The sequence below is a fragment of the Cryptomeria japonica genome, chromosome 2 (genome assembly GCF_030272615.1).
Source record: "Cryptomeria japonica chromosome 2, Sugi_1.0, whole genome shotgun sequence".
Lineage (NCBI taxonomy): Eukaryota > Viridiplantae > Streptophyta > Pinopsida > Cupressales > Cupressaceae > Cryptomeria > Cryptomeria japonica.
The window spans coordinates 500,708,667-500,722,750 of record NC_081406.1 but is presented as its reverse complement, the minus strand read 5'-3'; the positions used below and the strand labels follow the sequence as shown (position 1 = coordinate 500,722,750).

At 39.2% G+C, this 14,084-nt stretch overlaps 1 protein-coding gene across 2 annotated transcripts in view; it reads left to right on the top strand.

Annotated features, from left to right (window-relative positions):
• LOC131078906 (uncharacterized) overlaps positions 1–14,084 on the top strand; it is a 336,457-nt gene that overhangs the window by 296,049 nt on the left and 26,324 nt on the right. For both annotated transcript variants that reach the window (XM_058016735.2, XM_058016736.2), the window contains exons 48-56: positions 96–857; positions 955–1,028; positions 1,210–1,549; positions 1,645–1,743; positions 1,824–1,979; positions 2,434–2,615; positions 2,721–3,248; positions 4,358–4,535; positions 4,659–4,795. In XM_058016735.2, coding sequence (XP_057872718.2) covers positions 96–857; positions 955–1,028; positions 1,210–1,549; positions 1,645–1,743; positions 1,824–1,979; positions 2,434–2,615; positions 2,721–3,248; positions 4,358–4,535; positions 4,659–4,795 — 2,456 coding nt within the window. The remainder of the gene's footprint in view (positions 1–95; positions 858–954; positions 1,029–1,209; positions 1,550–1,644; positions 1,744–1,823; positions 1,980–2,433; positions 2,616–2,720; positions 3,249–4,357; positions 4,536–4,658; positions 4,796–14,084) is intronic.

The following is a 14,084-nucleotide window of genomic DNA, read 5'->3' as shown; positions in this document are numbered from 1 at the left end:
AAGAATATTTGGAAAGAATGCTCAAATTTCTGTAATTACTAGGATGATATCTTGTTTCTGGTACAGATAATTAATGTTTATGTAAAATCCTACAGGAATTCCCAGAAATACAAGTACCACTTGGATGGGAGTGGGCAAGTGATTGGTATATTGACAAAACTAATTCAACTTCACCTGAAGGTTGGACTTACGCATTTGATTTTGGGCAGCTGAAGTGGCCACCTCCACTGGGTTCTGAAGTCTTATCAACTTCTGTCAAGCGAAGACGATGGATAAGGAAAAGGAAATGTATATCAAAGGATCAAATGCAGCCAATTTCTGTTGGGGTAATATGTCCAGCAGATATGATGCCTTTACCAGTAGCCTGTTTGAATTCCTTTGGTCCAAAGTACGCCTTGCAATTAAAACCACAAAATTTCAATGGCACTGATAGATATGATTCAGGAAAGGTATTGATCTACAAAGGTGCTCAAAAGTATGAGAAAGTTCCTCATATCTGTGTTTCTTCACTTGTGGAAACTGAGGCCCTTATATACTGTCCAGCAGAGGTGGCAAGTTCATCTAGCAGGAATGACCTGTGGTTTTGTTTAAGTGTAAAGGCTACGGAAATTGGAAAAGACATCCATTTAGATCCCATAAGGGATTGGAAACTTGTTCTTACAGCTCCATTAACATTTGTCAGCTTCCTACCAGTAGAATCAGAATTTTCAATTCTTGAAAAGCTTTCTGGGGGTGAGCTGTCTGTTCTATATCGAGGGGTAATCAAATCAGGACAAGCAGTGAAGGTTTATTGTGTAGATCTGCAGAAACCTCTTTATTTTTGTCTATTTATTCAAGGAGGCTGGCAGCCAATCCATGTATGTTGCTTTTGCCATATATTTTTCATTCTTCTAGAGCATGTGTTTGCTAGAGGATGACCAAAATGATTTCTAAATCGTGAAATTTTTGTTGAAGCATGCTGTTCTTATTTCACATCCCACGGAGGAGGTGGCACAATTCTTGACTTTGAAGAATTTACATTCGGATAGGTCAGCATTCTTATTCACAAATGCTTTCACTTTATTTTTGCATGACCTGAGAGTTTTGCAGGAAATGACTTTATGTAAATGTAGCTATATATTTATGAGCAAGTTAGATTTAAAATGATTATGAATTATTACTAGAATAAAAGCAATACATCTATATTTATTGGGAATAATTTAATTTCAGAAAGGTCCAAGTTCTCTTTGACTACAATCAAGATGGGAAGGCTATGGTTGCAAGGGTTCTTAGATTGTACACACCACACTGGCTTCAATGTATGAGATGCCCACCATTGCAGTTTAGGTTTATAAGTACAAAACAGACAGGGAGATCCATAATTGGACGAACTAGCAAAAGTTCTGGAAATTTGGAAATTTCAGAACAAATCATTCATGAGGAGATGCAGGAAGGCTGCACTATTTTTTCATCATTTGATCCTAAATTTATGGGTCTTTCAGTTGCATTGAATGATTCCAGAAAAACATGTTTTGGTCCTCCCACGGCACTTGCTCCTCTCAGTGAAATGGTGAGTGTAGTGATAGTGATTTGCATTACTGTACTATTATTTTTCTCTTTTTCTTGTAATTTAGAGTTGGAGTAAATCCACATTGTCTAATGCAGGATGGTTCAGTAGATCTAAAAGCATGTGATGGAAATGGCCTATGTATAAGATTGCTTGTTACAAAAAAAACTTGCCCCTACCAATATGCCCCAACCAAGGTATTAGCACAGATTATCCATATTTAATATACACTATTTGGAACTGCAGGTTATAGTAAGATAACTGAAGTTTATGGCAGGTTATTTGTATCTGTCCTTACGTGGAATTCACAAACAGAACTGGGAAGAATCTCTTTATCAAGTTGAATGAGAATGATCAACCAAAAACTCTTCATGCTTCAGCCTGCAGAGTAGCATACTGTACTGTTGATACCAAGGAACCAGAGAGGCTGCAGGCAAGATGCTGCTAACTAGTTTAAACTGTGCATGCATGATTGAATATGCTTATAAATTGTCTGCCGCATATTATTTATACTATGATGTCAGTGTGATTTGGAAATTCTCAAATAATATGTCATATCAATTGTATTTTTCATACTATGATCTAGAAAGTAGTTTTATTTACTCGATCTAGAATGTAATTTTGATTCTGTAAATGAGACTAGTACATTATTTTCCTTCTTTCAACTTATGTTTATGCAAAATGGTTTTCACATTAGGTAAGAAAGCGTCCTGTCTTACCTAAGCTGAGCCTTTTCTTTTGGTGACAGATTTCTCAATTAGTCAATAGTTACTTCCAGTCTATCTTAAAGGAATTCTATGCATAACTTATTGTCTTTGCCCATTATTTTGACCCCTAAAGGTTCAATTTCTTAGTATTAACTGAACATTTAATCCCCAATTTTTCAGGTTCAATTAGAGGATACAGAATGGTCTTATCCTTTTTCTGTCAAAAAGGAAGACATCGTTACTGTGGTTATGCGACAAAACTGTGGTAAAAGGCAATTCTTGAGGGCTAAGATTTGTGGTTATGATGAAGGATCAAGATTCTTGATTGTATTTCGCCTGGGATCAATTAATGCTCCATTTAGGTAATCTACATAGAATGGTATCTGAGTTTATGATATGCTGTCCTTTTGCTTCCTTTTCCTTAAAACAATTTTTAATCACATTGCAATATGGCATTTATTATACAGGATTGAAAACCGTTCAAAGCTGAAGCTTATCAGTTGTCGCCAAAGTGGACTTGATGACAAAGCATGGCAAACCTTAAAACCCTTTTCAACTCTCAGTTTTTCTTGGGAGGACCCTTATGGTCAGCACTTGCTTGATGTCCTTGTTGAGAATGCAGGTGCATCCAACTTCTTGACAGTGAATATTGAAAAGGTTGGTGATTATTATCCACCTGATGAATCTGTTACAAGCGATATATGGATTCATGTTGCTGAAGTTCGTGGTGTCAAGGTTGTAAAGTTCTTTGATGACAAAAGAAGCTCTGTAGAAAGAATAGGTGCTGCAGAAAAGGCACAAACAGAAAAGGATAGTGAAGCAGTTTCAGATACAAAAAACATGGTCCAGTCCAATACGACACCTCTAGAATTCATATTGGAATTAGGAATTCTGGGTGTGTCAATTGTGGATCAAAGGCCAAGAGAAATATTATATTTGTACCTGGAAAGAGTATTTTTTTCCTATTCAACTGGATATGGTGGAAATACGAGCAGGTAAGAAAGTATTCAGTGCAATCTATTTGCATTCTCTCCTTATTGTGCAGGAAGTAGAGATTGACAATTTAAAAAATAGGATATCTTGTTTTTTGGTTTTGTTGAATTGTCTTTGTTTCTACACTAATATTAGTCTGGATGAAAGTATTCATTATAGTTAGTTCCCATTCTCTCCTTAATGTGTAGGAAAGACCAGCAATTTTTTTATTTTTTTAAAATTAACTTTTGATTTGGTTGAATTATCTTTATTTCAACACTCAAAGTTGGTTTGAGTGAGCTTAAAAAATCAAAAGACAGAGAAATCAAACTTATTTTTCAAAAATAAGAATTAATTACCTAGTTGCATGAAATAGAATAGAATGATAAAACCAAAAGTCACCAACTGCACTCTTTGTCGTATCATGCTTGCCTTTCTTCCAACATATGCTCTCAAGTGATGGTTGAGATCCTAGAGCTGTTTGTGCTACAATATATAAATCTAATTTGGATCCAAAAACTCTAGACGTGACATTAGCACGACTATAGCACTAGTGGTTGAACATTCAAGGAATGGAAGAATTGGAGAAGAATCTTCATGAATGGCTTTCGTTTCTTCTCTTTGCCTCTTTTTTAGTTTCTTTTGTTGGTCAAAGGTCAAATCGACTTTGTACCTCATGCATGACACACTTAACATATCCACATGAAATTTGTGCAAAGTGATTTTAATTGGATAATGCCTCCCCTACTATTTTTTATCCCACAATGTTTGCAAACCAACTCTCCCTTCTTTTCCCCTAGGATTGCATGTTTCCAACAAAATTGCTTTCTATCTCAGGCCAACATTGTAACAATTTGTGAATGTGAAGTATTGTAAAACAACAAATAAATTAACATTTAGAGTTTCTACTATCTAGTATCTAGAAAAAATAGAAAAGTTAAATTAACTTGTCTAAATTGCATTCAATTAACATGTTTTGGTCAAGTTGTCTGTTGGTTTTTTAGTTAATGGCATTTGATTTTAGCTCCAATACTCTTTTTCTTCTCCTTGTGCTTGCAAATGAAATAAATATGTTTTAAGAGTAACTTTTAATCTTTATATTTGGATAATGAACTTGTTTGATTTATTGCAGGTTGAAGCTCCTTTTAGGCTACTTACAGCTGGATAACCAACTTCCACTAACAAACATGCCTGTACTACTCGCACCAGAGATTCCTGTGGATTTGCAACATCCCATATTAAAGATGAACTTCACAATGTCAAATGAAAATTTTGATGGAACTCAATTGTACCCCTACATTGGCATACGAGTATGTTATCTGTACAATGATTATATGTTATTTGTAGAATGATTATCAACTTGTAGATATTGTGCTTTATGTTTACATAATTGATTTTGTTGATTTGATTGTATTTTATATGTCAATTCACAGGTTACTCAAAATTGTTGGCATATTAATGTTCATGAACCTATTATATGGGCTGCCATGAAGTTTTACAATGATCTTCACCTCGATAGAATTCATGGAAGTTCTAATATTACCCAAGCGGATCCAGAGATTCAAATAGAGTATGCACACAAAATCCATTTCTTTTTAGCAAACATTTTGAAGATTATTGATAAAAAAAAAATTACAAAAAAAATCTTGGTAATTTGAATACTAGAAAAATAATACATCAGTTAAGTTAATTTGCTTTTAACTTGTTTTGTTTCTTTTAAGTTGTCTTTGTTTTTTTTATTTATTTTTATCTTTTATCTTATGTCAGCAAGGCACTACAAGACATAAAATGCATTGGGCATGTCCCATATACATGTTTTGCATATTTTTGGACAATGTAGAAGATTAGAATACGAGTTAAATGTCCACATGTTTGATAATGAGACATTTACTAGGTAGCCTATGTACATCAACCTCAATACTCACCATATGACAAGAACCTATAAGAAAGTGTCAAACAGATTTATTAGAATTTTCAAGAAATATTCCAAAGACCAATCATTTCGTGATGTACTAAATAACTCTCAAAGGCTACAATAAAGAATATTTTGCCACTTTTAGCTTGTAGTGAACTCATCATAAAATGAACGTTCAACATAAGATAAACTAAAACCTGCTCAAGTTGACAACATCGCCAATATAACTGATGAATAAGCAATGAATTAATTGCATCTTTCAACAAAAAAATTGAAATAAACTAAATTTGATCACCACAATAAATTTCACAAGGAAAAATCCTCTAAAATTGCAAGCGTTCAGCACTCTAGTGATCTTTGGATGAAATCACTCATATTGCTAAAAGTGTTTTCATCATAAAAACCATCTTTCCAAAGGGGTTTTCATCCTCAAGAAATAGAACTCATGTTCATTATTGAAAATAGAAATTCATAAAATGAGAAAAAAAGATCTTTTTTAAAGCAATTCACCTTATATAACTTTTTCAAGAAAAAATAATATGATTTTATATTCTTATATTTTATTTTTCCCTTGGAGTTATAAAATATAAAAATGTCTTTTTAAACACTCACTTTTAGGACCTTGAGCTTAGCAACACTTTATAAATTCACTTATAACAATCCTTTGAAATAATTGAATATAAGTCAACTTTTTAAAATATAATGTGAAGTTACTTTTTGACGACTTAAATTTAATTATTTGATTATTTCCCTTTTTATCACTCCATTAGTGTCTAGGAAAAATTAAGGAAATAGGAAAAGTGTTTTCAATAATTTTATGCTATAGAAGGGAGCATGACAATCCACCCTCTTCAAAATTGCTTCTCCACAAGTGATCACAAATTGGAATTCTCCAAAATCTGCTCTCCTTCCCATGTGGCATCTTCTCTCTGAAGACCCTTCCAACAAATCCAATATTCTTTTATGCTCCTATTTATTAGTTTCCATTCCCTAGTGTCAAAAATTTCTTTAGGAACTATTGTCAACTCCCCTTCATCGTCCAAGGGAGGTAGCTCAACTTTTGGAGTGATATGATGTAATAACCACCAAAAAAAATATGAATATTTCTATCTGAAGCGAAGCTACAATACAACACCCCTAACACTTTTTGATCACCCTGTTTCTAAGATGGGCAAGGTGAGAGCATACGTTGCCTAGGACCACACCCAATTATCTAAAGAGGAGTACAAGAAGTGATCTAATCAACTATGCACACAAGGTTGCAAAGCCAACCAAATCTACACCTCAATGGAGTGTGCTTGATGCAAGAACTAAAAGGAAACATGCTAAGCAGCAGAACCAACCACTTCTACACTTATTCAATGAAGTGTGCAATTACATTAAAATACAAATATGAAACCACTAGTGGACTGTGGGACTACCTTCAAGGTTCACAGGATATTGATAAATTTTATTATAAATGAAGATTTGGATTAATAATTTGCTGATATAAATTGATGCAAAGTATTGATTACCTCAACAAACACTCCAAAGTGCTGATACAACCACCCCCAAACTAAAATCCATTGGCTCAAGGCAATGTATGATGTTATACAACATCCAACATTAATAACAACAATTAATTAAACTAATAAGTCCCAATACAACAGTGTATGGCCTCCTATGCAACACCAAGTTGGAGTTGAGTCAATCCCACAACTCCCAGAAATCACCTACAACCAAAATGCCTATCAAATCTGAAGAGAAGGAAGCCATGATTGTATGCTATGCAACCTTGAGAGAGAATTGATCCAAGAGAAAATCTGATATTGAGATTAACATGAATAACCTAGATTGATTACAATGAACATAAAGAATGCTTATAAAATCATAAAGATAAAATGCTTATAAAAGTGTAAAGATAAAAGTCTAGATGCCTAATGAGGATTAAATTAGAGCATGACAAGTATGCTCATCCTATGTAATGAGACAGCATGAGCTGAAACTAGCTCAATCTAATGATAGAAAAGCACTCCTAAGTTTTGTTTGTGTAATAAAGTAATAAAGGACCTAAATAATTAATGATTGATTAATTAATTACTAAGGTGATATTCTAATTACTCCAACACCCTCCCTTAACATCAACTTAGGGAGAAGCTCAAAACCTAATGATGAATGCAAAGATAGATTCATTAATGCATGAATGGATGGGTGTTGGCTACAAGGCCTAATGAGGTTCCATGTACAAACCAATGCAATCTCTTATAATAGGAGAAAAGGAGAATACCACATGAGAAAAAGCTCCTCTCCAAAAGACAGAAAACTAAAATAAATACACTAGTGAAAGAAGAAAAAAGGACTTGATGTGATCCCCGAGGGTTGCAGTATAATAGATACCCCCCCCTCGCCCATAAATTCGCTCATGTGCCAATGATGAAAGAATGAAGACATAGCACTATCCACTATCTGCAAACGACCTTTCTCCCCTGAGGAATAATAAATCCACAGATGACTAGACAAGCCATTCCCATAAAGTAGAAGAATTAGAATCCAAATCCAAATGATGTGTGCCTTTTGAAAAGTGCTAAAATATGTTACAATGAGATAATATTAATCCAAAAACCTACGAAGACTAACATAGAACAAGATCCATGGGCAATGAAGATGGGATGACAACGCTGATGTGGTTGAAATCAAAAAGGAGATGAATGTCCTCAAGATAATCCTCCAAATCTACAATTTGAGACTCCATAAACAAGGATTATGTGTTTACAAGATATGAAACCCAAGTAGCTATGTCTGGAAGATGATCTATGTCTTTCTACACTAAATCAATGGGAACCTATTGTGACCTATTTCACACATCGCCCCATCGCAGATGAGGACCCCCTATTTTTGCCTTTTGGAGTTTTGTCCTAGCTCTGCATTTTTATAAATATTCATTTTGAGAGAGTTTGAGTTCGAGATCATCCCGAGCCAAGTTGAGAAATCTTGCTCATAATTGCGTTCAAGTGTTGCTAAAGTGCTCAGAGGGTTCGAAGGACGAGGATCATTGCTTTAGGTCATTTTCGACAACTTGCTATTTTTAGAATTTTTTTGCTTTTTTCTTTTTTCTGCTATTTTGAAAGTGGCATATGGGTTTTGTTCCTCAGGTCATTTCATCTATGTCCATGTTCTTGGAATTTGAAAATCTTGTCTCTAGGTATAAAAAGCAGGGCTTTAAACTTTTTGCTTTTTTCTAAGATTAGGGTTTTGTTCTTTAGGTCATTTTTGGTCCTACCCATGTCTTCAGATTCAAGAAATTTTGCCTCTGAGTATAAAAAAGCAAGGGTTAGATTTTTTTTGCCTTTTTATAGTATTAGGGTTTTGATCCCCATGCCAAATTATTACTACCCATGTTCTCAGATTTTTAAAAACATGTCTTTAAGGGTAAAAAGAAAAATGCAAACCCTATTTAGGGTTTTGTTCTAGAAGATCAGCCATTTTATCAGTACCCATGTTCTCAGATTTCAAAAATGAGGTCTCCAAGTGCAAAAAGCAAAAAGGAAATCCAAATTAGGGTTTTTGTTCTAGATGAACCAGCATGGTATCAACATGGCAAGAACACTATAGATATATGGCACATTGAAGATTTCGCATAAGTTGGAGAAGTAAAAATGGCAAATGCTTAGACAAGTTCGCCCAAGCTCAAAGTCAGACAAGTGGAAAGGCAGATGGTCAGTCAAATTCGCCCAGGGATGTTCAAGTATGGAAGATGTTCAAGCATGGTCAAGGTTCGCCTAGGAACAATGAAGTTGTCCAAGTATCAACAAACGCCTACCATTGGTCAACTAACTCATGGCGAGAGTTACTCAAACCCCTACCTGTTGTGCTTGCACACCTCGCCTCGTCCTTGATAGGGAACCCCCGGTTTGTGTCTATATGTCCTGGCGGAAGAGAGAAGACGTTTCAAATTCAAGTCATAATGCAAAGGTTAAAAGCCAAACTCGACCCTCAAAGCCAAAATTCAAAGCAGTAAAGGCAAAATCCATGTAGGAGGTAAAAATGCCAGTTAAAATGTCTTTCAAAGCCAAAATGATACTTCAAACTGGAAAATCGTCCTTATAGGCCGAGTTGGGAGATGAAGCTTACAAATTGGTCTTTAAGGTCGAAACAAGAGAAAAGCTCACAAAACTTCCCTCTGAGCCAAAATTCTCAAAAGAGTCTCTAAACCCGAAAACCACTTAAGAGCTCTAAAATCGGTATGAAGAAGAAAATTTCAAATCGAATTCACAATATTGGTTTATTAGCCAAAAATACCCTTTGGCTCGAAAATGGCTAATCTCGCGAAATGATTCAAAAGGCCGAAAAGTTAATAAGGACTAAATTTCACAAAATCATGACTCAGGCCGAAAAGTTAATAAGGACTAAATTTCACAAAATTGTGACTCAAGCCGAAAATCATTAAGGTTTTCCAAATTGCGCGGTTTAGGTGCCGAAAATGAAATAGAGAAGACATTTCGCGTTTCTCAAGTCATACTCCCTATCCAGGCTCTCTGCTGAGCCAACTCCAACTCCAGTGTCTCCCTAGTGGTATCTGCCTCCTGCTGAGCACGACGATGCGCCAAATGACTATCCCATATGGCCTGCTCGATCCTCCTAAGTAGGCTCTGCACCTGACTCTCGCCAGTCTGTCCAGGGTGCTGCCACTCCTCCAACATCACAGGAAGATCCACGCAAGGCCATCCTCTGTCAACAAAGCACCACTGAAACGCCTCAGCAACTCCTCTGGTAGCAAATGCCAGGGGACCCTCCAACGCTGGCTGCCCTAGGGTCCCTTCCTCCGTCAAGGCCAAAAGTCTGCATGCCTCACTCTCTATTGCTGCCAAAAACTGAGTCAAGGCAGTGGGCTAGTTCTCTGTAGAACCAGGGATCAGAATGTCTACCTATGGCACCGTATCCTCCGCACCACCCATGTGTTGGAGTAGGTCCATAGGTTCCCCCTGTGCACGCATCTCATGAGGAGAGTCACTGCCCTCTAAATCAACCACCTCTTGACAGTGAGGTGTGGCAGGCGAGGGTCCTACTGGGGCTTTCGGTTGTGCTAAGTATTGCTCTAACCATGAGTCTGTATCATCTCCCTCAACATCACCCCTGTCTAACCTAATCTCTCCACCTCCATCCACTAGCTCTGTCCAAATAAGGGCTGTGTCCCTCGACTGAACTACACTGTTGCTAAGGACCTGTGAAATCTACCTGAGGGAGGGACGAGGATGCAATTGACCAAACCCCAGCACAGGGATTGCTAATATGGCTCCCACTGTCACTCCTGCTGCTGGTAATGGTGTCATGGTCCCATCTGTAGTCAACACAGCGGGTGCATATACTAGCCTCCCTATCTGAACACCCGTAGGTCGGACCACTCTTCCTCCTGGCAGTCCCCGCGTCCCCTTCGGTATCTGGCCGAGGGCAACCATACCCCTTGCACCTTCTTCCATACCCAACTCTAGATATGGTACCTCCGTGTGTGAGAGGTGAAATCTGGTATCCCCACCCAAACAGCGAGAAGATGTCTCCTCCAACTCTGCCCCTGAACTACTATCGATGGCTGAATCCAACTCGCTAATAGAGACTACCTGTATCCGGGGCTTCCGCTTCCTGTTGGATGGTGCATCCCCTGTGTGTGTATCCAAATGAGTCCAGTAAAAAATGGAGGGCGCGGTAGGGTCAATGCTGTCCCGCGGCTACCACCCTTGCCTTTCTTCCGACACCTGTATACGAACTGCGTCCAGGAATAACCCAATGGCATGGTGGGGCATATAGAATGCCTTGTGCTTTAGTGTGAGGAACTCATGAATGCGGTCTGACAGCACAATAGCCCAGTTGTACACCGTCCCATTCTGGAGCCCGTTCATCAATGCAATCATCGGCACGGCTGTGTCGGAGGCCCTACTGGCTCCTGTGAGACGGCTCTTCATCAAGTCGAGCAAGCACTGCCATGCACCAAGTACTATGTAAGATTTTTTCAGTCCTCGCCCCTTGGGTGCCGTAATCTTGTCCCACTCTTCTTTGGTCAGGTTATCCCGACATATTTGTTGTAGCAGCTGATTTTTCCTCTCGACAGACATCTTCATCGCCTACTTGTCCACCTTCTTCCCTTCGTCAGGAATGCCAAAAACCCTCACAAAGTCATCCGGAGCAAAAGACACAAGAATGTCTGTGTGCTGGTACTTGAACGAGGAAGTGCGCAACTCATCATTGTACGATTTTATCATGATGTGCAGGCAAGGCTCAAAATCCCGAATGGCGAATATCGGCATCTGAATGGCCCAATGCACCCGTGCCCTTCCTAACTGTGTTTTCACCAAAATGTCATCTGGGGACTGCGCCTCCAACCACCATTGCCTGCACACATTGTCATTCAACCCCTCGAAAGTGATCGTGTCTGCTGTGACTTTAGGCTACCTTTCTTTCTTGCCTGTATTCGGTACAACAACCTTCCCTTTATCGATAGGACAGTTTGTAGACGGTTTCCTGGTTGTCTTCTCTGAATCCTGTAGTCTCCTCCTCCAATCCAGTTATTTCAACTGCTTGGTGCTAGATGCCATCAAATGATTTTTTTTAATTTTTTTTCCAAACTTATATCTTTCCTCTCTTGGGCACCTTCACATGTTCTTTCTTCCGATTGCAATCTCTTATTCCCCTTGTCTCAATGGTACTGTTAGTTTGCTTTCGTGGTCCGTATGGCCAGTATTTTACTTCTCGGAAAATTTGTTTTCCTCTGGCACCCCTGAATTCGTACGGACTTTTTCTTGACTCTGGCAGCCCCTTGGTTCGTACGGAATTTGTCACACCAAATCCGGTTATTGGCGAAGGTCGTACGGACTTTGCGTCTGAATTCCGTACGGAATGCTGGTTCTCCACTTTCCATATAGAAATCTTTGGCACTGTTGCCAAAAAAATTCCGTATAGTTTTGTTCCTCTCCTTGCCACTTTAATTTCGTGCGGACTTTTCCCTTCATTGTTTTTGATTTCCGTACGGAAGGTTTGTCTCCCCGTCGTACTAGATTCCATACAGAATTTACTTTTCCTTTGTTGGCACTCCTTACCATACTCTAATTTTCGTACGAATTTTTCTTCTGAGATCCGTGGTGTTATTTATTGACTGTACGATATTTCCTTTACTTGTGGAATCCGTACGGATCTCTGTCTGTCAGTTTCGTATGGACTTACTATGAATGAGTCCCCCTTTAATTCTTCGGCACTTAACAAACATTCTTTTAAATTTTTCCAACTTGTAAAATTTCTTTCTTTTTTTTTGCTCGCCACTTGCAAATTTCCCTTCATTTTCACAAAAATAATAAACAAGTTCCTACAAAAAATAATGAAAACGGTGTGTGCCATGAAGTTCCGTGTGGTTCTGAAGGTTGTAAATTGGCGTTGGCGACGAGGGGCGCTGCCCCTTGACCCCGCCCTGTACCGCGACATGGAGCGCGCCTAGGGCACTGCCCCAGGACCTCGCAAGGGGCACAAAGGGCACTGCCCCTTGACCCCGCTAGGGTGTTGGCATCGAACCTCCGTTTGATTTGGTAGGTACACTGCAAGTTGGGCGCTTTTTTTTTGGGGGGGGGGGGGGTTTGTTTCATGTTTCTTACTTGTGTCATTGGTTGGGTCCTTCTCACTCATGGTACACCTTCAATTTAGAGCCATTCACTATGTCCTGCACCTCCTTCCCGTCCAGTGTCCACAGCTTGATCGCCTCGTTTGCGCTGACCTTGCGAACTTTGAAAGGGCCCAGCCACTTTACCTTGAATTTTCCAGGCTTGATCTCGTTGCGCCCATTAAACTTTAATACAAGTTGCCCTAGGGTAAACCGCATTCTTCGCAAATGCTTGTCGTGCCAACTCTTCCGCCTTTGCTGTGTCGTCTTTGTCGCCCACTAAGCCATCATTCGTCACTCATCCAATTTGTTCAAAGAGTACAGTCTCTCTCTCAGGCTTTCCATGTCGCCAAGTCGATTATCGATGGCGATCCGGAGACTCGGCACCATGAATTTAACTGGCACCACGGCTTCTTGTCCATACATTAGCTGGAAGGGAGTCTGTCCTGTAGTTACCTTTAAGTCGTTCGGTATGCCCAAAGTACCGACGGTAGGCGCTCCTCCCAATCATCCTTCTCCACTCCGCAAGACTTATAAATCACCGACACGATTATTTTATTGGTCGCCTCGGCTTGCCCGTTCGCTTGCAGATAGTAGGGGCTTGATAAGGAGTGGAAGATTTTGAACTCCATTGTTAGCAACAGAATTATATGATTTACAAAATGTGCTCCTCTGTCACTCGTCAGTTGGATTGGAATCCTATACGCGTAATGATTTGTTCATAGATAAATTTTGCTGTATTGACCACTGAGTTGTCTAGCAAAGCCCATGCCTCGACCCACTTGGTCAAGTATTCTGTCGCCACTACAATGTATCTGCATCGTCAGGCTCTACTTGGTTTTAATGGTCCGATGAAATCCAATCCCCATCTCTCATACAGTTCCTGGGCATTCGATGGGTTGAGGGGCATAAAATCCCTCTTCAATGGCCGTCCAACCCGTTGGCATGTATCACAGCTCGTCACCCACTCTCTAGCGTCATTATGTAGTGTCGGCCACCACAGTCCTACCAACAGAACTTTCCTGGCCGTGGTGTCAGGCCCCATGTGTCCACATGCGGGCCCTTCATGTGCTTCCCTTAGGACACCCTGAATTTCCTCTTCCAAGACGCATCGCCGTAGGACCTGATCGGGTCCCATTTTGTACAAGAGGCCATTAATGAGTTGGAATGTTCTTCTCCTCAATACCAGTTTCTTTCTTTCTCCTGGGGGCATCTCCCTCGGAAACCATGATGTCGACAAGTATTCCCCCACGCTTGTGTACCAGGCGGGGAGAACGGCATTGTGAAATAAGTGAGTGTCTAGAAAATCTTCATTCACTCCTTCGG